The sequence below is a fragment of the Tachypleus tridentatus genome, chromosome 13 (genome assembly GCF_004210375.1).
Source record: "Tachypleus tridentatus isolate NWPU-2018 chromosome 13, ASM421037v1, whole genome shotgun sequence".
Lineage (NCBI taxonomy): Eukaryota > Metazoa > Arthropoda > Merostomata > Xiphosura > Limulidae > Tachypleus > Tachypleus tridentatus.
In genome coordinates this window covers 205,576,981-205,600,887 of record NC_134837.1, presented here as the reverse complement: position 1 = coordinate 205,600,887, position 23,907 = coordinate 205,576,981, and the positions used below count along the sequence as shown (strand labels likewise).

Here is a 23,907-nt window from a genome sequence, read left to right as displayed (position 1 = left end):
TTATAATACTTAGTCAGTTCCACTATTCATTGATAAAAGAGTAGCCCAAGAGTTTACGGGGGATGGTAATAACTAGTTTCCTTCCCGCTAATTAGAGACGGCTAGCACAGATAACCTTTGGGTAGTTTGCGCGAAATTCATAATAAATTAAACCTTAGTGGCGCACCAATTATTGCAGGTGTAACTTACTGATATATCTCTAAACAGAGGTCAGTGGTTCAACTATGTGCTTAATAGCCTATTCCATTCCCAATTACACTTTTCTGGAAAATGTCTGTTTTTTTTAAGGCGTTGATTTTATAGAACATAATGTAGCCGCATTAAATTAAAAAAAAAAGACAGAGAGAGTAACATCCCCAGGTCATGAAATAAAAACACTATAACCTGAGCGATTTCGAAAGATTGACCATTCTTCTTCAGTTTGCCCCTGAAGAAGAAAGGTCTACCTTTTCAAAGCGATCGGTTTATAGGGTTTTTATTTCTTTTCTATCAAGACTTCTTGAACATGCTTGTTTTTCTAACACCATGAATTCTCCAGGTCATAAATGTGATGATATCAAAGTAACAAAGACAAAAATGAATTTAAGCTAATTTATTTTTTAAATGTTTCGAAACAGTCGAAGCCTTGATGAACAAAAATAAGTATTTTCATCGACGTGTGTTGGAAAGTTTGTTTATTTGTTATTAAGGACAAAGCTACACCATAGGTTATCTTTTTTGTGCCCTATTTCTAACGTTATAAGTCCTTAGACTTAGAGCTGAATCACCAAGTAATGACCTGCTAACAGGAAGTTGAAATCCTGATCAAATACACATCCACTTCCAAATAAATAAATAGCATAATAATGTAATGAGGCAAAAATATAAATTATTCGAGATCTTCTGTTAGGTTAACAGTTTAAATGGCAAGCCAATTCATACACACACACACAATATATACAGGCCTCTATGAGAGCAACTCTACTTTTTTTTTAACAATAAATTTTTAAATTAATATAGATATAAATAGACTGAATAGCGACTAAAAATCTTACAAATTATGAAAAGAAAATTAAAACAGTAAAAAAATGTGAACACCATTATCCCTCTTTTACATTCTGTACATCATACGTTTGGGATTTGATTTTACAAAGCAGTGTTTATTAATAAACATTAACCTTCTGTAAACGACCTGTTCTTAATTATATTAATATGGAAAAGAAACAAAACACTTCCTTGCAATACTGGTGGAATTTTGAATCAGTTATAATTTTCTTGCCATTGCCTAATCCTTTTTTATTTTCGTATTTTAAGCAGTCAAAGCAGTGGCATAACTACATAAGATGCTTTAGCCTAAGCATAAAAGTAATTGAGCTCCCTATATTAATTTTTCCATAACTGTAGCTACAATTCTAGCTGATTGATACCATTAACTTAAAATAGCGTTCTTTCAGATATTACTTGAACAATATTGACATTTACAATAAAATATAAGTGGGACAACGATAAGTCTTCGGATTTACAATGCTAAAATCAGTGGCTCGATTCTCCTCAGTGAACACAGCAAACAGCTGAATGTGGCTTTGCTCTAAAAAACATCCACACATAAAACAAAAGAAAAAGAAATTAGCAACAGGAAATAATGAAGTTCGTAAATAATGCAAATATAGCTTTAAGTGGATAATTGAAAATTAATGTAACGGTTATATTTACAGCTGAAACTATATTTTTGTAGATGAAATATTACATGATCAGATACTGATATATATATATATTTGTGTGTGTGTGTCTTAATGTCTATTGGATAATAGAAATTGAATCAGTGTTACGATACTGTGTGATGTTGGTAGTGACAGTCGTTTGGGGTCTTGTGTTATACTGAAATTTGAAACAAAATCGATAAAGTTATTTACATTTCGTCAGAATTGTCAGAAATTACGAACATTTGATATATTTGTATTTTCAAGACGGCTGATTTTATATATTTCTACTGGAAACGCGCACTTATATTTTTGTAAAACATGGACAAGTTGAAAAGAGCGTTAAGTGGAGATGACGGTGACGAAGAGCAAGGGATCGTAACACAGGTTTATCTCGTTTTAAAATGAGTTCTATTTTGAGTTTAACGTAACATCACTGTTTGTTTGTTCAAATTGTAACAATAGTAGTAATAGTGTTACTGTTAACGTTAAACACTAAACATAACTTAAAGTAACAATTCATTGGATTATATATAATTTATGTGTATATGTGGTGATTTCTTCACATACCTAAATTAATTTAGGTCGTTATAGTATATGCTGGAATATAATAATTCCCTAGAGTGTTGATTGTTTTCTTGGTCTCAATTTACAGGGAGAACCAGTCGCTTAAAAGTTAGGTAAAGTAACTTAGATATGTGAATAATGTTACCAAACTCCATAATTATTGTATACTCGTCGTTAAGAGGCCTAACTGTATCGCTGTGGTCAGTTGATCCAAGTTGTAATGACAAGCCTTCAGTAGGTCAAACTGCAGTTCATAGTAAAGGATACGTCCAATCAAGGAGAGCATTATTGGTTATTAGGCTTCTAAATAACAGATTCTCTTTAAATTTTGTCTTTGATGAGAAAGAAATCTGTATATATATATATATATATATATAGAGGTGAGCCAAAAGTAGGTGGACAGTAAAAAAACATTTATTTAGAGATCACGTATACGTACAACTATATGTAATAAGACAATTATATTAATGAAAATAAAATGTTATTTATTAACGCAAATGCTCAAATTGATTTCCTTCTTGATTTACACAGCTTTGAAGTCTACTTCTTATGCTTCGACAAACATTTTTGCACAAGTCACTCTGGGCATTAATTTCTTGAAATGCATCTCTTATGTAATTTTTAAATCACCGACACTTCTTGGTTTTGACTATAAACTTTTTCTTGAGTACTCCCAAAAAAAAAAATCCATAGGGTCAAGTCCGGTGAACGTGCCAGCCAATCGATTGGACCTCTTCGACCAATCCATTTCAATGGAAATGTTTCATCAAGATACTCACGAACTCCTTTGGAATAATGTGGAGGGGCCCCATCTTGTTGAAAATAAAAGTCATGTAAATTAGGTTGTTGCTGTAACTGGGGAACAATTTGATTTCTTAGAATTTCGAGATACTTATCTCCTGTAATTGTTCCGTCCAAAAAAATGGTCCATAAACACCAGAACTTGAAATACCACCTCAAACATTGACACCAGGCTGATTTAGCTGTTGTTCTAATGTTAAATGCATGTTCTCACTATACCAGTAAACACAATTATGTCTATTGACATGACCGGATAATTTAAAAGAAGCTTCATCACTCCACACAATGTTATCTAAAATTTCTGGGTTTTCTTTAATCTTGTTCAGCATAATTTCACTAAATTGCAGTCGCCTGTCTGGATCATCCTCCAATAAGCCATGAATTAGTTGTGGTCGATAGGGTTTCAACCCAATTTATGTTATAATTAGCCTAATAGAGGTTTGTGGTATGTTCAATTCCATAGAAGCTTTTCTGGTGGATTTTTTTGGACTTTGAACAAATGCATCGGCAACACGTTGCTTATTATTCTCTGTACAGACTGTTTTGGGTCGACCAGTTTTAGCAGCATTAAGGATTGAGCCAGTGGCGCCAAATTTGTCACGGATACGGTAAATGGTTTGTCTTTTTGGAGCTGGAGTATCAAATGTTTCAACCAACTTTCTCCTTACGGTTTCAGTATTTTGAGATTTCCAATACTCTTTTTAACACCCATATTCTTTTATCTGTATTTAAAGTATTTGACATTATGGGTTCTATTAACAATCTAAAAAAAAAGAAAACAGATTATATTAAAACAAATGTAATTATACAATTGTAATTATATAACACAAATAATATAGTTGCAACATAGTTATAATATACAATTGCATTAATATAACCGATACATAAACCTATTCCAAATGCTGTCCACCTACTTTTGGCTCACCCTGTATATATATATATATATATGTACACTATGTAAAATGAGGTATTTTTCAGTGTATAATGGGTGTGTGGGCAACGTATGGGCTTAGTTGTTGCATTTGACATTACACTTGTTAAAAAGGAATTGAATTGGATTTCAGGTTGAGTTTTACGAGTGAAGCAAACAAGCCACCAACTTGCACAGAGACAACTGAATGCAAATCAAATAACCTTTCACTTATATACTATTAAGCATTTAATCTATAACAAAACTTTCAAGGTTATCTAATTCTGAATCCTTAACTTGTTTGTTTTGAAAATCTAGGTATTCATCAATAATCCTTTTTATTTTGTTCAGTAACATACATAACATTAGTTATTAACACAAGAAATCCTCTCAGTCACAACATGTATAAATGTGTTAATTCTCCCAAGGTAGCTTTAAACATTTTCAAACATACTTGTACACTTAAGGTTTTTCATTTTATAGGTTATTAAACTTTAGGTGCAACATTGTTACTTTTGATGACAAATATCATATTTACAAGGAGTTTGTGGTGTATTTCTTGTACTTTTGGATTACTGTCATTTTACATCTGGAATCAGAACAGTTCCAAGGAGCAACTTGGTAAGTGTGGAAAAGTGAAGTTTAGAGTTTAAACATGGAATTATATAAACTGTTTTTAGTGTTTTTATGATTGTTCAAGAAGTTCAGTAGATCAACTTTTAAAAGTAATTATTTTAATTTGATTGGTTCAAATGGGGTCTTCCATGAACAAGTGTTTACTGAGGAAACACTGAACTCTTAACTCTTTGAAAAGCTAAAGTCTGCTATAACATAAAGCAAAGCTAAAGGTTGAAGTCAAAATGTTAAAAGGTAAGGTTGCAATGTTGTACATGTTTTGGTTAAAAGTTATTCTTGAGAGGATAGACCTGACTTTATATATGTACCAGACATTAAGATTAACAAATCCAGGTTTGGACATCATTTTTGTCCACTGCAGTCTATGAAAGGGCATAACAACCCTAACCCAGTCAGAACATTACTATACTTTTCCTTGTTGCTTAGATTAAAAAAAAAGTACAAATTTAATTGGAGACAGTGTTTGGATTACTTTCAGTCACATGGCTCAATGTTAATCTCAAAGCTTACATTAGCTAGGTGAATGACAGTGCCAGCATGACAGTTGAAAGATATCACCAAAACTTAGATATCATTGCAATAATCAGTTGTATTTTTTAATTAAAACAAGTGCAAAATAAATTTAACTTCACTAAATTAAATTAAAATTATAAACTTTCTATAATAACTAAGAAAATAGCACTGATAATATCTTAAATAGCTTACTTAATGTATGTGTTATGAGAAGGATCTGACAAGATAGAATTTGAATGAATGTCACAAGCAATTGTTTATGCATAGGTAGTGACTACTTTGATAAAGGCTCCCTCAGTGACACGGTAATATATATACGGACGTGCATTGCTGGAAACTGCATTTTGATACCCTTAGTAGGCAGAACACAGATAGCTCTTTGTGTAGTTTAGTGCTTAACTACAAACAAAATTTGATAAAGGGTTGAATCATTGGTTATTTTTAGCTTTTGTGACTTTGTAATATTTTGGTAGATGAGTCACTTATCTTCTTGACTTTTTGTGTCCAAACTAGACTGAAAGAAGAAAATACAGATATTTTGAAAACTTTGTACAATCAAGGAAGAAGTCTTGGACCACATAACATTACATCTTAAATTAGATGTTTCTCAATTTTAAACAGTACATTGAGTTACCATACTCACAAAATTAAATTTTAAAATCTAGGCTTTTCTTAGTTCTTCATCCTTTAGGCATGAATTTAATTCATATGTTTATTATGTTTTTATTTGAATAGAATGGAATAATAATACAAAATCTGTGTGTTAATTCCAAAAATGTTCCAAGAGACCATTTCATACACTTTCATACACACACACACATTTGGAGAAAATTTGTAGTTGGAATTATTTTTATAATTTCAGGCTATGTTTAACAGTTTAAAAATAAAAGTGAAGTAATATTATATATAGCCTACTGAAAGAGTTACCCTACTAAGATATAAAAATGGTGTAGAAGGTTTCACTGAATTTTGGCCAAGGTGGGTAAAAATAAGTGCGCATAAGAAAATGGTAATCTAAAGGTCAAACCTGTGTGGATTATAATCGTAGGTCTCAAGTATATAAAGTTTATAAGTGACAGATAACTGTAGGCCACCTGATTAGATAGACAGATCATGTCATTAAGAAATTATATAATAAAATTAGTATTGTTTCTAATAAAGTAATGGCAATAATGTATTAAACATGAAAGACTTTAATTTTGTAGACATTGATTAGGATTAGCAAAGAGTGGTTTCTTGAAGAGATTCAGGGTTATGTATAGTCTTAATATGGAGGAGGGCTACCAGAGACGGAAGTGTTCTCATGTCGTGATAGGTTAAAATATTTTAACCTACAGTCTCTTGATAAAAGAAGGTTATGAGGTGATGTTAATAAAGTTTATAGAATTCTTCAGTGGGTTTCATGTGTTCAAGCCCTCTGGATTTTTTAACACTATTCTGAAGACAACAGGAAACTAGAATACGAGGTTTAGAGTTGGACTGTGTTCTGCATACAACAGGAAGTTAGAACACATGGTTTAGAGTTGGACTGTATTCTGAAGACAACAGGAAGTTAGAACACATGGTTTAGAGTTGGACTGTATTCTGAAGACAACAGGAAGTTAGAACACATGGTTTAGAGTTGGACTGTATTCTGAAGACAACAGGAAGTTAGAACACATGGTTTAGAGTTGGACTGTATTCTGAAGACAACAGGAAGGTAGAACAGAAGGTTTAGAGGTGGTCTGTATTCTGAAGACAACAGGAAGGTAGAACAGAAGGTTTAGAGGTGGTCTGTATTCTGAAGACAACAGGAAGGTAGAACACAAGGTTTAGAGGTGGTCTGTATTCTGAAGACAACAGGAAGGTAGAACACAAGGTTTAGAGGTGGTCTGTATTCTGAAGACAACAGGAAGGTAGAACACAAGGTTTAGAGTTGCAAAATGTAGGCTGGGCTTCAGTTAAAAAAGTTTAATTTTTCAAACAGGGTTTTTGACTTGTGAAATTAGTTGTGGTAAACAACAGTTAGAGCTGGTACCTTACAGGAGTGTAAAGAGAATAATTAATAAAACTAAATATTGGGTTTGAATTTTGTTTTTTCTCAGGCCTGGTTGTATAAAGACAGTCACAAAGATCCTAATATTTTCTTGTCTGTGTGTCATAGAGTTAACCAGAGGGGTAATATTTTATGTTTAATTCTTAACCACTAATGAAGTTGTGGGAAAGTTTGGAAGTGAGCTGTTGTTGATACAGTTAGGTCTGATATTGTGATAAGTGTTGAGATAAAGTTTAGTTAATTTTTGGAAAGCCAGTCTTCAGCCGTTTTTTATGAGATACTTATCATTTATTTCTCTTGAATTAAACTCTTTAGTGAACAATGTGAGTTTTTAGTTTTGGGAGTTTTTATTTGATGTTTTATATGTATGTAAGTTAGTTGTTAAGAATGATTGGTTTGTTCTACATTAATTACACATTGTTTCTAATGAGAGGTTACAGACTAGCTACTGTTGGTAGTTGGGTGTTGGATTGTTTGACTTTTACCTAGTGAAAGCTCTTGGAAAACTAAAATTATTTTTGTTTTCCAGATTCGAGATGCGTCCTCTCTCAGCTGGTCGACCAGAATCCGAGGATTTATCATTTGTTTTGTACTGGGATTTATTTTTTCTATACTGGTTAGTTTTCAACAACTATTTTTATGATGGTTATAATACCAGGAGGATCAAACCTTTATAAGACACTGCTGAAAAATGAATCCATTTGATGAAAAATACATTTTTAACCAACACACAAAACCAAAGTAATAATTATTTTTTCATCATGTTTAGATTACTTATTTACTGTATAATACTCAATGTTTTTAATTTTTTTAAATTAATTTGGTTTGTTCTTGTCACAGTCCATATGAAAATCAGTTTATTGTTGTACTGTTTTTACTATTCCTGTGTCTGACTTTAAACACTAGAACTGTTACATTTATCTTAGATGTCAAACTACGTGGTCAAAGTAATTTGTTGGTTGTCATTGGGTGCTTAGACATTGTTAGGAAGGATTATATGATCCGATGTCCTTAGATAAGAAACGTTGCTCTTGGGAGGAAAAACATCCAATTTGAAACGTTCCTCCAGAAATACCCATACATTTCAGTTCTTATATTTATGGTGAAGACCAAAGGAAATTAACATTTTGCCAGTTTCCTTTTATTTGAAGTATTTCTCTGTTGTTGTTTAGAATAATAAAATCTTGGAACAGATAAATAAAACTCACTTATACAGTAAGCTTTATCAGAACTATCTACATCTATAATTATGATAACTCTGGTTACACATTGTTGTACAAATGCTCTTGGTACCACTGAAGATTGTCATAACGAACTCAATTATTGAGGAAAACAGTAAACTGAATATTGGTAATAAACTCGGATCTTGTTCGTGGATACTGTTAACCAGATATTGGTAATAAACTCAGATCTTGTTCGTGGATACTGTTAACCAAATATTGGTAATAAACTCGGATCTTGTTTGTGGAGACAGTTAACCAAATATTGGTAATAAACTCGGATCTTGTTAGTGGAGACAGTTAACCAAATATTGGTAATAAACTCGGATCTTGTTAGTAGAGACAGTTAACTAAATATTGGTAATAAACTCGGAGACAGTTAACTAAATATTGGTATCTTGTTAGTGGAGACAGTTAACTAAATATTGGTAAAAAAACTTGGATCTTGTTAGTGGAGACAGTTAACTAAATATTGGTAATAAACTCGGATCTTGTTAGTGGAGACAGTTAACTAAATATTGGTAATAAACTCGGATCTTGGTAGTAGAAACAGTTAACTAAATATTGGTAATAAACTCAGATCTTGTAAATAACAGATAACTAGATGCTGATAAACTCAGATTTATTTCCTCTTTTTATTTTTAGATTTTATTTCAAACTTTTTTCTAGTTATTATGAAATTATAGTTAGGTGAAAATTTCAGTTTATATTCTCAAATGAATGGAACAAAAATTAAATATTTTGGACACTTGGTATTATGTCTTTTGTAACAGCTGGATATAATATACACAAGTTAAGTATTTATACTATAACTTTGGAGGCAGTGTGTGTACCTTTGAAAAATTTGGTAAACTTTCAGTAAAGATTGCAGTTATTGTGTACACAGAAAATCAGATTTTGTAATAAATTATTTTTGTTTACTAAAGATTTGTTTGTGAAAATATCAAGTTTGTTTCATTACCAGTTTGAGTAGGATGTAATTGTCATGTTATGATAAAAAACTATTCTTTGTTCCAAAAATCTCAAATGTTATTTGTATAACCTGCAAAACCTTCTAAATACATTCTAAATGTTTGTTTTAAGTATGTTTATTTTCTCTACCCCATCTATGTGGGGTCTGTCATTTTGACCAACCTTGTAACCATCATAGAAATAGAAATTGTGCTTTATTTGTTCTAGAATGACTACAGATCATAACATGAAATTACAAATATTTAATCTGTTTAGCTTAAATGTCATAACTTTATACATTTATTATTTTTATTATAATGACCTTCCAGTTATACCAGATTAACATGAGAGAACTTACATCAACACAGCACACATTCACTCAAATTACCAGATCCAATAATATTAAACTGACCTTTAAAGAGTAACCTGTCTTGGTTGTGCTGTAATGGATAAGTATTTTGTAAAGTACAGTCATGTTTTCTGTTATACATTATATGTATATAGGTTATTACTCTTTACAAATAAGCTCTTAAACTTGTTTTGCTTAAAACATAGAACAGTAAATGAAGAAGTATAGGATATAATTATACCTTCTTACTGCAACAACCTTTGTAATTATTTGCTGTTTGCCCTTGGTTCCTAAGCTTTTTCAAAATTTACATATGGAGGATGTGAAATGGAATATTTTGTAGGTATTATATATATACATTTGAAATAACCAAATAATCATAACTATATCACTACCATAGAGTTCCACTAATTTATTAAGCTTAGTAACAAAGTTCTGTGTTATCTAAAATATTATGTAATTTACAGTAGACTAAAGACAGAACCTACTTGCTTGAAATCTTGGTTTTAAAGAATAAGATGGCTTCCAAGCACTTTAAAGTGGGTTAGAAAGCAACTATGGGGAAATTCTAAGTTTTTGATTGGTTAATCTCTTGCCATATATTGAAGTAAGTGTATTTATGAGCTGTTTCCAAAAATGAAAATAGATATGCAGGGCCACTGTGTTTGATTTAATACATAAGCCATGTTTCAATATTCTAGTTGTCAGTATCAGTAATTCGAGTTTCTAATTTGTACAAAACAACAGACTTAATATATTGATATTGTAAATATCTAATTTTAAACCAGTGCTGCATTAAAATACCAGAAATTGATATTTAGATGTGTTCTTTTAATATTTACTTTTATATTAGTAAATCAATATATAATATCAAAACTTGAATTGTAATCTGCAATTTGACATTAGACTTAGTGACATAAATTTATAAAATAGTAATTCAATAAAATTTTGAATGCGTTTTAACAAATGTGAAGACAATGGCTCTGACAATTGACCTGTTGTAGTAAGGTTAACAGTGTTTTATATAAAACAATGTGAACAACATAGTATTAATTATAACCATATCATATGTTTATATTTAAATTTTTATGGAAAGAGTTAAACTTTCTGTATTATCTTTAACCTTTTTCACCTTTAGTTCTTGTTTTTACCATTTTTTAAGCTGTTAATTTAGAAATTGTATATATAAAGATGTTGGAATAGTGTTAGGTTTTTTTCTGAAAATGGAAGGATTTGTAACCTATTTCTAATAAAAATGTATTTTTTTATGTTTTTAGGGTTCTGCATGCCTTTTACTGAGAAATGGTTTAATTTTGTTTGGTATTTTCTACACTATAGGCAATATCACAGCCTTGGCCAGGTGAGTGTAAATATATTTTGTGTGGTATTTTCTACAGTTGAAACAGATTAGTAGTAATGAAGATGACCATTAATAATAGCAGCTTAACTACTGATAATCTATATAATAATACTCAGTTTTGTATGTTTTCAAAACACATGCAAACTTCATTGCAATGGATGTGTAAAAATAGGCAGATGTAATTATATTTTAGTCATCGTTTTGTACAACAACATATTAGCAGTTTGTCAAAGTTTTTGAAAAGGTCTTTGGTCAGATCATAGTTCTTGGTTATAAGAATATTTATTGACAGTATTAAGTACAGTAAAGCTTAGCACCAACTAAACTAAAGCAACAAATGTAAACAAGTTAGTGTTAATTTATATCGTTATTGAACATAGGCTGTACTTTATAAAGGCTTAACTAATATCAGGTCTAAGACAAATGGGTTTTAAAATTCCAGTGTCTGGAGTTAAAATTATTGTGTATTATTCTGGAAATCCTATATTTAAAGAACTGTTGTAATAAGGATATTAATTTGATGATAAATGTTTTGCAGGACTCTGCTGATAGTAAAATACTATCTATATTTATGCTAGGCATTATTTTAATACTTGTGAAAACTGGTATAATCATTGCATATTAATATTGTTCAGTCTCCTGTCTGTAAGGTGAAAAACATTTTTTTTTAGAAACTGGTGTGATAAGAATAAAAACAATAATAAAAACAAAATTAATATATCTAGTTTTTGTTTAAACAATGATATCAGACATTGTTATTGTTGCTTTATAATGTTAATACATTAATGCAGAAAGATGGACATTAGTATTTTTTGTGTTAATAAAAAGGTAAAAGAGTCATTGGAAAAACAAACTGTTGATTATCAATGAGAAGTGTGAGTCTGGAAGCTAAGTTAAGATTCAAGCTATGATTTTTAAACATAGTATGTGAATCAATTGTATTTTATTTGTGTCACTAGAAATAGTAGTCCAGTATGTGTGTACACACACACACACACACACACATATGTATATATATGAAGTTATTAGATATTTTATTTTCAAATTATCTGGTAGACTATATCCAGTAAAATGTAGTGTTGTATTATGTTAATTCTGAATCACAGTAGGTAACCATTAAAATAACAATGTTGATTTTCGTTTTGTACCAAATAAATGTAATGGTAATGCTGTAGAAATGTTGAATGAAGTGTGTAGTTTCAATGATATGCTAATTTACAAGAAAATAACAGTTGTGTTTCTCTTCTTTATAGTACATGTTTTCTCATGGGCCCTGTTAACCAACTAAAAAAAATGTTTGCTTCAACTCGAATCATAGCAACAATTATTGTGTTGGTAAGCTTCTAATTTTTATTTGATTTGTTGTTTGACTTTTATTGAAGAAATAGCTCATAATGTTCATCTAATTCGTAATATATTTTCTGAAAACCTTGGTTTAAATTTTTTGAATATTTTTATTGTGCAGAACAAAACAAAAAAAAAACAAAAACTTCCAAATAATCCTAAATGATTTTATAGTTTCGTAAAACTTGCACACACACAATAAGATATGCATGTGCTTATGGGAATTTGATTGGCTAAGTGATATGTTTCTGATTTTTTTGTTACACCTTTGTAAAAGATACTTTATGGAATAAAAATATACTGATGATTAACTGGGGTTTCATATATTCATGTAATTAATGCATAGATCAATTAATTTTGATTTATAACAAACTGGAACCAACTTTAACACTTAGCATTAATAAGGGATAATCTAAATATTTCTGTTTTGATATTACAGATAATGTTCCCAGTATCTTTATTATGTTTATCTATTGCTGCATATGAACACTTTTAAACTGAATGATTTACAGATAAATATTATTCAAATTATCCAGAAAAAAATATTGTTAAAACAATTTCCTTCTGGTGATGACTGAACTCGGCTTTCCTCAGTAGTGTAGAAATCGTTTTTTTTTTATTTTAACATCTAAAGAAATGAAAAAAATGCTGAAAACAAAAAGGTAGATTAGAGCTTAACTCTTTTACAATGGGAGATTGTATTTTTCAACACCTCTTAACCACCAGGTAACCATGATGGTGAATGGACTATAACCCTGAAAGTATTTATTGTATTTTCACATCATGTGTCAGCTTTCAGTAAACTTTTAAGTTTTTCATAGAAAATTGGAATTTTTTATTAAGTATTTTTACAAAAACATTTTATTTAATTAATTGGATTCAGAATGGTATTAACTGGAATGAAACTAAAATTGATGATGAATTAGACAAAATAAAACAATACTTCATGAACATCAATAAGTTTTCTCCACAAACTGTAGAAAACATTATATGCACACACCTAGACAGAAAGCAAAATCAATCAACAAAAGTAAATATATCTCATGAATCAAAAAATCACAAAACCATATACTGCTGCATACCATAATAACCAATATTTGGCAAAAACCAGTAACAAAATATGACATTTCAGTTAATACCAAATTTATTGAAAAACCATGCACAAAACTAAGGTCTATACTGTGTAAAAACTACACTGACAAACACAACACTAACATTATTTATAAAATACAGTGTGATAACTGCCACAAATTCTATATTGGAGAAACAAGTAGAAAAATGGAAACCAGATTCAAAGAACACAAAAAGTCGCCTTCGCACGTTTTCGAACACTGCAAATCAAATAAACACAACATAACCATAGAAAACACCCAAATACTAAATAAAGAAACAAACATAAACAAATGCAAAATTAAAGAAGCCTTACTTATGCAACAACTGAAGCCCAAAATATACCAATACAAAGGAACACCTTTATACTTATATTAAAAATAATATAATAAATAATAGTAATAAAATAAATAATATAAAATTATGTATTCAAAGATCTAAGCATACCCTCTACATTCTGACACTCAGTTACACAACCCCTTTCAAACATGTGGTCAGCTTCTGGTCAGTTGGTCTTCCTTTGTGAACCTGACGATGACCAAAGAAGGTCGAAATGTTGTTCACTTGTCTACGTAAAAAATCTTCTCAACCCAAATGAGCCATTTTTACATATATATTTTGCTGTCAACTGTCAATGACACTTAAACCTACCTTTTTTATGGTAATGATACTACTGTAATAAATAATTTTATATTTAATTAAATAATGCTCATATGAATACAGAATAATAATGTAAAAAAAAGCAGAATATGTTATGTTAGACTATATATGGTGAGTATGTTGTGTTGAATTCCAAAGTTCACTGAGGGGTGGTAAATTAATTAACCATTTTGCGATGGGTCAAGAGTCAAAGGCCATTTCGTCACATTTCTGACTTGCATTCAAAATTTTATTGAACTGCTATTTTATGAATTGATGTCAATAAGTTTAGAATCAAATTATAGGTTATAATTCAAACTTTAATATTATATATGAGATAATTTTTAAATTTAAAAGTAAATATTAAAAGAAACACAAAAATATAGATTTGTCAGGAATATATGGTATGCAGCAGTGTATGGTTTTGTGACTTTTTAATTTGTGGGATATATTTACTTTTGTCAGTTGATTTTGCTTTTTGTCTAGGTGTGTGCGTATAATGTTTTCAACGGTTTGTGGAGGAAACATATTGATGTTGATGAAGTATTCTTTTATTTTGTTTAATTCGTTGTTAATTTTATCTGTTGAGCATAGTTTTATGGATATGTTTATTTAGTTTCTTAGTATGTTGAGTTTTTGTCTTGTTTCATGTGCTGAGTCCCAAGGAATGTATAGTCCAGTATGGGTGATTTTTGGTAGATTTCTGTTTTAAGTTGTGTATCGGTTCTTGTAATTTTGAGGTTAAGAAATGATATGTGATTGCTTTTTTCCTGTTCACATGTGAAGTTAATGTTGGGATGTATAGAGTTAATGTGATTGAAAAAATTAAGTGCATGTTCTGTAGATGTGAATCCCACAATTGTGTTGTCTACACATCTGTACCAGTGTAGTAGTGGATCTAATACTGTGTTAATTGCTTGTGTTTCAACATGTGTCATAAAAATGGCCGAAGAAGGTTGAAACGTTGTTTGTTCCTCTACATAAAAATTTTCTGAACCCAAACCTGCCATTTTTACATATATATTTTTCTCTACAAGTGGGTTTTATCATCATCACTGATATATAATGTATAATAATTGAAATGTGACTGTGTATTACAAAATACAAGTCCACTAAACACAGCCAAGACTAAAGGCGAGTTTTATGTTATTGGATAGGTTATGAGTGCATGTGCGATGCATCTATGCAACTTATGTCATATTAGCTAGACATGTCTGGAAGGGTAATATAATAAATATATATATATTGTTATAACACTTAAGCTACTTAGAATAAACTTCATGTTATAATATGTACTCATTCTAGCATGAAAATAGTATAATTTGTATTCATTTCCTTATAATTTTTTAGGATGGTTACGATGTCAGTCAAGTGACGGACTCCACATGATTAGGATAAAGAAAATAGCATAAAAGTCTGACTGAAAACAAATGTTTGAAATGTATTTAGGAGGTTTTAGCGATTATGTGAATAATATGTGAGATTTGTAGGATGAAGAATAGTTTTTTAATCATAACATGAAATCACTTTGCACTCAGACAAGTAACAAAACAGTCTCAAAATTTTCATAAATAAATCTTTAACAAAAATATTTCATTACAAAATCTGATTTTTTTTGTATACAAAGAAACTGTAATCTTTACTAAAAGTTTATCAAATTTTGTGAAGATACACATGCTGTATCAAACATTATAGTGAAAATTTGTAGTGAAAGTCGTATATTATACTGAGCCTGTTGTGAAACAGGTAATGAAGAGGTGAGCAGATGGATCATGAATATCACAGTTTTCATACTAGAGAAGATTGAGGTTTATTGGTTTTGTTTTTTAAATATTTCTTTATAAAGTTGAGAACTTAAATGATTTTAAAATTTGGTTTATTAACTAGATTTTGATGTCAAGTTTACTTGTATACATTAATAATGCAGTAGTTTAATTAAATTTTGAATGTAACTCTGTGAAAGATTGTAACATGTGCACTTTGACCTACCTGGTACAAGATAGTTAATTAACTTGTTTCAGAAACCTGGGTTTCAGTGCTCTAATGTTTTGTGGAACTAAAGGTTAATAAAAGTATATATTTCAATGTGAACTTGAGAAATAGTGAGGTTAAATATGAAAGGAGTAAAAAGGTTTTTTGCAATATTTTTTGACAAAATATTAGCAAGTGTTTTTGAGATTTTTTGTAAATATTCAAATTTTAATTATATCAAGATTTATTTGTGTTTAATATATATATATATATATATATTTATTTTTGTTTCAGGTATCTTTAGTCCTAACTTTGTGTGCTGCATTTTGGGTAAGTATCTCAATTATTTTCTACGGTATTTTATCAACCAGTAGGGCATGACGTATAATTGAGTCATTGTGAAAGAAAACAGGGTGGGAATTAATAATGGGTGTTACCCACCCTTGTTGCTAAAATTGAAGTTTTTAAGTGGTGTTACGAATCTCTGTTAGAGTGCTAATGACCATCTGTGTGATTGGTATTCTTTCCTACAATAAATATGCATCTAATAAAGTGATTGAGTCAACATTTTCCTGTCCAAAATTGTATGAAAAATAGTTCAAAGTCACAAACTGTATTTAAATGTGTAAAAAAAACAACAACAAAAAAACAATAACAGATGAAAAGGTGTAAACAGGTAAAAACAAACAAACAATTTGCTCTTCTAGAAGACATAGTAAAAATTCTCATTCTCTTTTCCAAACAAAATTAAATAATGTATAAAAAACAAACAGGCACATTCCTTTTGTTTGCTGTTAACAATAATTACTTTGTCAGAAAAACTGTACATGTACCCAATAACACTTTATGGCACTTTCAACAAAATATGAAACTCTTTAATCAGTGGCTGATAACATAATGGTAAAAGTTATAAATCTATTGGCAGAGCTTACCCCACTAGACACTGGTTCCTACTTGATTAATTTGATAGCTGCATTTAAAACTATTGAAACCAGGGTTAGTGTTTCTCAGAATAAAACTTTTTCTCACAAGTAACATTGAACAAAGGTGAATGCTTAACAAGAGGTATTGGGTTTACTTAAGTAAGGGGGGGCTACTTTTAACTTGTAAAGCTTTCCAATAACATAAGCAGTTCAACTGTTTATGTACAGGGGCTGTTAGGTTTACTCTTCCAAACTACAGGATAAATTAAACAGACCATGTAAATATTTGTGTGAATTTTAATGTAATTTATTCAATTGTTTGGTAACATAGTGGAAGGAGGTTTGTTTTGTAAAACTACATGAGGGCTGTATGAGCTAGCCTTCCCTTATTTAGCAGTGTAAGACTATAGGGAAGGCAACTAGTCATCACCACCCACTGTCAACTCTTTTACCAATGAATAATGGGATTAACCGTCACGTTATAACACCTCCAAGGCTGAAAGGGCGAGCATGTTTGGTGAGACAAGGATTCGAACCCACAACCTTAGGATTATGAGTTCAATGCCTTAACCCACCTGGCCATGCTGGGCCAGTAAAAGTAGGAAAAAAAAATAAAAACTGACCCAAGAGATACAAAGGAAATAATAAACTAAACTAAAATTATTACCTCATCTAGAGATGCCAACATATTTTATTGAAAAGAAACTGGAACTTTTACTTAGTATATCATATTTTTTTCATTGTTTCATTATGTCTTTAACTCTAAGTTATGTTCTCTTTAGTAGTTTTCATGTCATCTCTTTCAGTGGAAGAATAATGGCCTCACCATCTTGTTTTGCATCATACAGTTTGCAGCAATGACTTGGTATTCTATCTCCTACATTCCTTATGCCAGGTAAGATCCATGTTACATAATAGCTGTTCAAAATAACATGAGTTTTCATACACAGTATAAAGGACGTTTATCTATTTATGAATTTATTAAAATGTGTTTACTTTTATAAAATATTAAAAAGAAAAACCTTTGCACTTTTGGACACTTTAAATTTTAAAATTAAAATTAAAAAAAATTTTTTCAACACCAGAAATAATTACATGATAGTTAAAATTCAATGTCTTTATCCATTAATTTTGTTTATTTGCACAAATTTTCAAATGTACAGTTTGAGTGATGAACACAGCCCATGTTGTGTTACATTCAACTGTCAGTACAGTCTCACTGTAATACACAGGAAGGACCTTTTTTAATCTCTGAACTTACAGGTGTTTAATATATAAAAGTATGTTTTTATATATGTTATGTACCTGGGTTATAATGAAATTACTGGACTTTACTCTGATACATTTATTAGAAACTTACTGATTTGTTTATAGAAGTACAATTGTAATGATATCAGTATGGACTACTAAAAATTAATAACTAAAAATGGGAAGTAAAGTGTCTTCTTTGACTAGTATTCCTTTTGAAAGACATGTGATTCTATAAGTGATGTTTGTGTTTTTAATGTTTCAGGGATGCTGTACGCAAGTGCTGTGAGTCGTGCATTAGTTAATTTTTCAATATTTCTAGCCCTTTATGAGTAATTGTGTACATACTGTTTGTGACTGACGAGCATCGTTGAAGACAGAGATGTGTTGTTGTGCCTTCTACGTTGTAGCTTATATTTATTGTGAAAACTAAAATAATTTTCTTAAAAATTCTATCTTTAACATAATGCACAAGTGTGTGAGGAGTTTTCATGTTAAAGTGCTGAAGATTTATTTTAGTTTACATATGTGGACAATCTTTCTTAATTATATTAATAACCGTAGTTAGGAAAATCAGTAAAGTTTAAAGAAAAGATATACATTTAAGAATTATTCAAAGCCAGTTTACAGTCTAATAATGTATTTTTCCTAAAGGATGCATCTTTGAAAATTATTAAAACAAATTTGTCACTACAAAAACAACGAAAGACATCAATATTGGTGACTGACAGCAGCATGCGAGTTATTATATGATTCTTATTTCTTGTTCTGTTTTCAGTAATCTTTCATTGTAATATCACACTCATTGTATATTTCATTGTGTTGTTATGATATTCAAAGCTGATGATGCTAACTTGTGAAAGTTAATAGATTCTGTAAACACTAGATATCCGCTGATTTAATGATAACTAAAAAAAAAAACTATTTTAAAGCAAGGTAACATATCTGGTGATGTTTTGTGAATTGTTTGGTTTTTAAAAACATTTATTTACTGTTTGTTGGGGCTGATGATTTCTAGTTTAGCTACTACTAAATTCAAATATAATTTCTGTATTCTCATGTTGTTTGTTTGCCAGTGATGTGTAGTAACAATGTGACATATGTAATAATCTTATTAAAAAGCTATTTGTGTTGAAAATTAATTCATTATTTGTAAGATGCCTATTTTTTAAAACTTGCATGTTATATTTTTACCTATATAGTAATCAACTTTTTTTTCTTGAAGAAATTATAATTTTAGTTAAATATTGAGTAGGATATTTCTGTTATGAGTGGTTTATGTGGCTAGTGCCAAACACTTTTAAATTCTCTGTGTTGTTACTCAGTGTATGGTGATGTAAAATCAGACACCTAATGTGTTATTTTTGTTTTATTTAAAGTTCCCTTTGAGAGGTTATAAAATAAATGAAATTAATTTTTATTTTGCCCAAACTTTCATTATCTGGTAGTATTTGTATTTTGTTGAAACACACAAAGAAGGTGGATTAATGAGTTAGGTTTTAAATATGGGCTGCCATGTGTGTATCTGTTGCTACTCAGAGATAGCTAGTATTTTGTTTGGATAGTTGTTTGTGAAAAAATATTATTGTGAGATGTGATAATTAAAGTAGTTAATACATAACATTAGTTAATGTAAGAAGTTAGACAAATCTGATCTGTGGGCTGAGTATAGAAAGTAGCTGTTTTATAAAATGGTTTTAGTATCAGAAATGAATACAGGAAGTGTTACCATTCTCATGTAATGAACCAACAAACATTTATTGTGGCTGTACATTCCAAGTTCTTGTCATAAAACCACTGTTGAAGGCTCCACTTCATTCTTTCAAAATATATTAGGAAACATATGTTGAAGATAATATTAGCAGAAAACAAATTATAGTGTGTGTGAGTGTGTAGCTTTTTCATTTATAAATAACTTTCCCAGTGAAAGATTTATTTTTAGACAAATAAATAAAATTAATCTTAGTATTTTAATACTTGTTCTGAAACTTGTTTAACTTATGAAGGAATAATTCTCTATATAGAACTCCAAACTCTTGTAATAGTGCTGTAGAAATGATGGTACATGTCTCTTGTGGTAAAGGAGTTAAAACTTGGAGATAAAGGGAATTGGAACTTGTTATTTAAAGGTGATTTAGAACAAGATATAAAAAAAGTCTTCCTATAAATAGATAAACACTATCAATATACGTTATCTAAAAATGTTGATAACAGAATAGAAACATAAAGCAAGTCAGTGTGAAAACTTGAACAGTAACTGAAATCAAAACTTGTGTGAAATGTATCAGATTTTCTTTAATGATTTGATTCATCAACATCTGGTACAATTTTATAGGAAATTAACAGTATAACATTATTATTTTGTTTAGTTTCTTGGAAATAATGTTTACATTAGTTTAATAACTGAAAAAAAAAACACATTTGAAGGCCTGCAGGAATTTTGATGTAATCAGAAAATGACAGCTTTGAATAATTAGAAAACATTTTTTCATTCGTTATAGTTAGAGCTGTTGTTACTGTTGTGTTGGACATGCAAGATCTGGCAGTGAATTCTCAGTGTAGGTGAAGTTAAGGTTTTTGGTATTTTTAGGTTAAAAGTGTTATCTATTAGATAGGCCTGCTTTATAACTGAAAGAGCAGAATCATGAAGAAATACTAAATTTAATTAAACAGAATGAGTTTTATGTGATGAAGTAAACAGACTAGAAAAGATATAAGCACAAAATTAAAACTATTTATTTTGTTTGTAAGAAAATGTAAAATAGTTTGTATAACATCCTCTCTATTAATGCTATATACTTGCCTTTTACTATACTTTTGAAATGATCCACTGACTTTTTCCCGTCGGGATATTTTTCAGGCCAACCAACTTACTTAAGAATCTATCCAAATATGTTTAAATATTTCTTACTTAACAGGAAATGTTTGATTTTCCTACAGTGGTTAGTGCTACCTACACAACTGCTGATCATTCTAATTCAGCATTGTGGTGGCCTTAATCTTGAAATATCACCTGGCCTATCACTGAAGGACACTATTGTTACATTCTATGTCTTTCCATAACATGCAGCATTAAAGCAGTACCTCCAATGGGAAGAACATGTATTATCTTTAAAGAATAACAAAGGTAGCTAGAACAAAATCCATGGCTTTCTGGATCACGTTTTAATTCAAAAATATATGTTTGCAGTAAAAAATAAGAAACTAGAAAATGCATTGTATAAAAGATCTCTCTAATGAGGCCCTCCCTCCTCAGCATGAATATCAAAATCAGTGATACCGTTAAAATCCAATCCAATGCAGAAAAAAGATTCAATGCCAGTTCTGTCAGCTCAGCATAAGCTAATGTAACATGTGAAGTAAACATATCATTCGTTAGGTGTTTTAGAAATTTTGGCATAAGACAACCATTATTGATGAAAGAGTCTCGCATCTTCTGCACATGTCATGAAAATAATTGGTTAACCTGATTTTACCTAACGTACCATTAATATTTATGACTTTTGGCCAGTGGAGGTGATCAATGACAGACCTACAATCAGTTTTCATTTGTTGTGTGTCTTCAGATATATCTATTCCACTGTCATTTATAATTCCAAATGTTTTCTAAAATAATCCCATGGATGATGATGTTGGAAGTAGATGAGTGTTTTTTTTTTTGTAATATGTATCTATATACATAGATCTATTTTCTCATATACATATATTTATATCTGTATTTTAAATCAGTGTTCAACAAAGGAATTCTTACTGTGTATAAAACCTATGTATCCTTTTTCTTGAAGATATCAGAGCAAAAACTTGTCAAAAAGAGGGACGGTTGTTTTTCATTGTAGTGTTTCCTCTATTCGTTTATTCGAAGTGGTATTTTTATAATAATAATACTTTTTACAACAACTTAATATGGTGTTTTTTGAATATTAAACACCAAGAATAAATCATTTTGCTAATGAAATGTTCTTGGGTTAATATCCACAAACACCACTGTCAACTGAGGGCCTAAGGTCATAGGAGCTTGTTGTAGTTTGCCTAACTAGAATATTTATTGTTAATTGATGTTGCAAGTTTTAACAGTTCTTTGGGTAAACATGTTATACATCTCATTGATTATAATAACTTAAAACCTATAGGCAGTGGTTTTAATATGTGCAAAATATCTCAAAGCTGTTCAGTCTAATTGGTTTTTGCATTCAACATTATAGCAGTTAACATAAACCAGCACTAATGATTTGGTTGACCTGCTGGTCATGAATAATATCCAGTTTATTCCAAACCCTATTTTTTTATAACGTAGTGGAGTTGTCTAGTTAAATGGTAACTGCTAAAATAAATAGTTCATTATGTCATCACCATATGGATTAATGAGTCATGTTAATTTTGAGTGCAGTATTGCATCTTACTTAGACTTCCTAGAATTTTCTGTAATGTAACTCTTAGATTTAACTGACTTGTGTGTGTTGTAGTTAGTCTATAAAATACAACAAAAAGACAAAATATAACCAGGCAGCAAAAACTTTTCACTTAAGATTATTTTCTATTAAAATTTTGTAATTTGTTATATGACAAAAGAAATACAGAAAAATAAATATCTGGGTTCCTTTGTTTCACTTGACTGATAAACTGTTCTCTTAGAAACTACTTGTATTTATTTTTTAAAAAAGGAAATAAATTGCTAAACATACTTCCACAAATTAAGAAATTATAAATATTTAACCCAAAGTAAGTCTTCAGAAAAATTAATTCTTCTGTGTACAACCAGATGACACTGAAATCACATTTCACTGAATATTCAGCAGTAGATCTGTGAACTTATCCTACTAAAATTGGTTTTAATATTTGTAGTAGGCACAGTATAGCCTGTTGTGTGCCAAGAATTAATAAATTCTAAGTACACTAGCATTCAATTATTGAACGAAAAGATGCTTAAACACGAGGCAAATGGAATTCAAATACTAATCATTCCTTTCACACTTAAACGTGTAAAATACAGCACACTGAAAAATTCCCTTATTTATTGGAACGTGAAGATATATAGAAATATAAAAAAGCACACATTCCAGAAACAGTTGTTACAGAACTGTGATTTGATGATTAGAATGAAATATTTGAATCCACCATTTTTTACATCACAAAACCTAACCTATTAAATGTGTTTCTTCAAATAAAGAACAGAACTGACTATCATTTTTCTAATGTGCCACAGCTGAGTGTGTGGAAAATGCCCATCTGATGACTTACCATAAATGATGTCTCACAGAAGCACTTTGTAGTGAGATTGTTATTATTTTGTTTGACTTTTTGGTAAGATGACATTCAGTACACTTTGTTGGGTTATCACTGCAGCATAAAAAAATCAGTTCACCACTAGTTATCAAACACATTACTTTTTACTTATGTACTACTTGTGGTGAAATATCTTTTTTTTTAACATTTCCCCAAAAATTAACTGAAGAACAACATCCTTAGAAGTTAACCCAAACAATCTAGATCTTGGTCATGGCAGCAGAAGGACCAGAAACACCTTACATGAAACAAGATACTGTGTAACTACTATATCAATCCAGATGGACATTCAAAAATATTGTCCAGTCATTTTTTGTACTGAAGTTAAAATTAATAAAACAGGTAACCAAGCAAGTTAAGGATTCAAT

General features: G+C 30.1%; 1 protein-coding gene across 1 annotated transcript; it reads left to right on the top strand.

The window, feature by feature from the left end:
- The first annotated feature begins 1,764 nt into the window (after nucleotides 1-1,764).
- On the top strand, nucleotides 1,765-22,863 carry LOC143239492 (vesicle transport protein SFT2A-like). The gene is made up of 7 exons (XM_076480608.1): nucleotides 1,765-2,066; nucleotides 7,671-7,757; nucleotides 10,939-11,021; nucleotides 12,275-12,356; nucleotides 16,380-16,415; nucleotides 17,815-17,903; nucleotides 18,522-22,863. Exons 1-7 carry the CDS (start codon nucleotides 2,001-2,003, stop codon nucleotides 18,559-18,561), a joined length of 483 nt encoding a protein of 160 aa, XP_076336723.1. The 5' UTR covers nucleotides 1,765-2,000; the 3' UTR covers nucleotides 18,562-22,863.
- The last annotated feature ends 1,044 nt before the right edge of the window (nucleotides 22,864-23,907 follow it).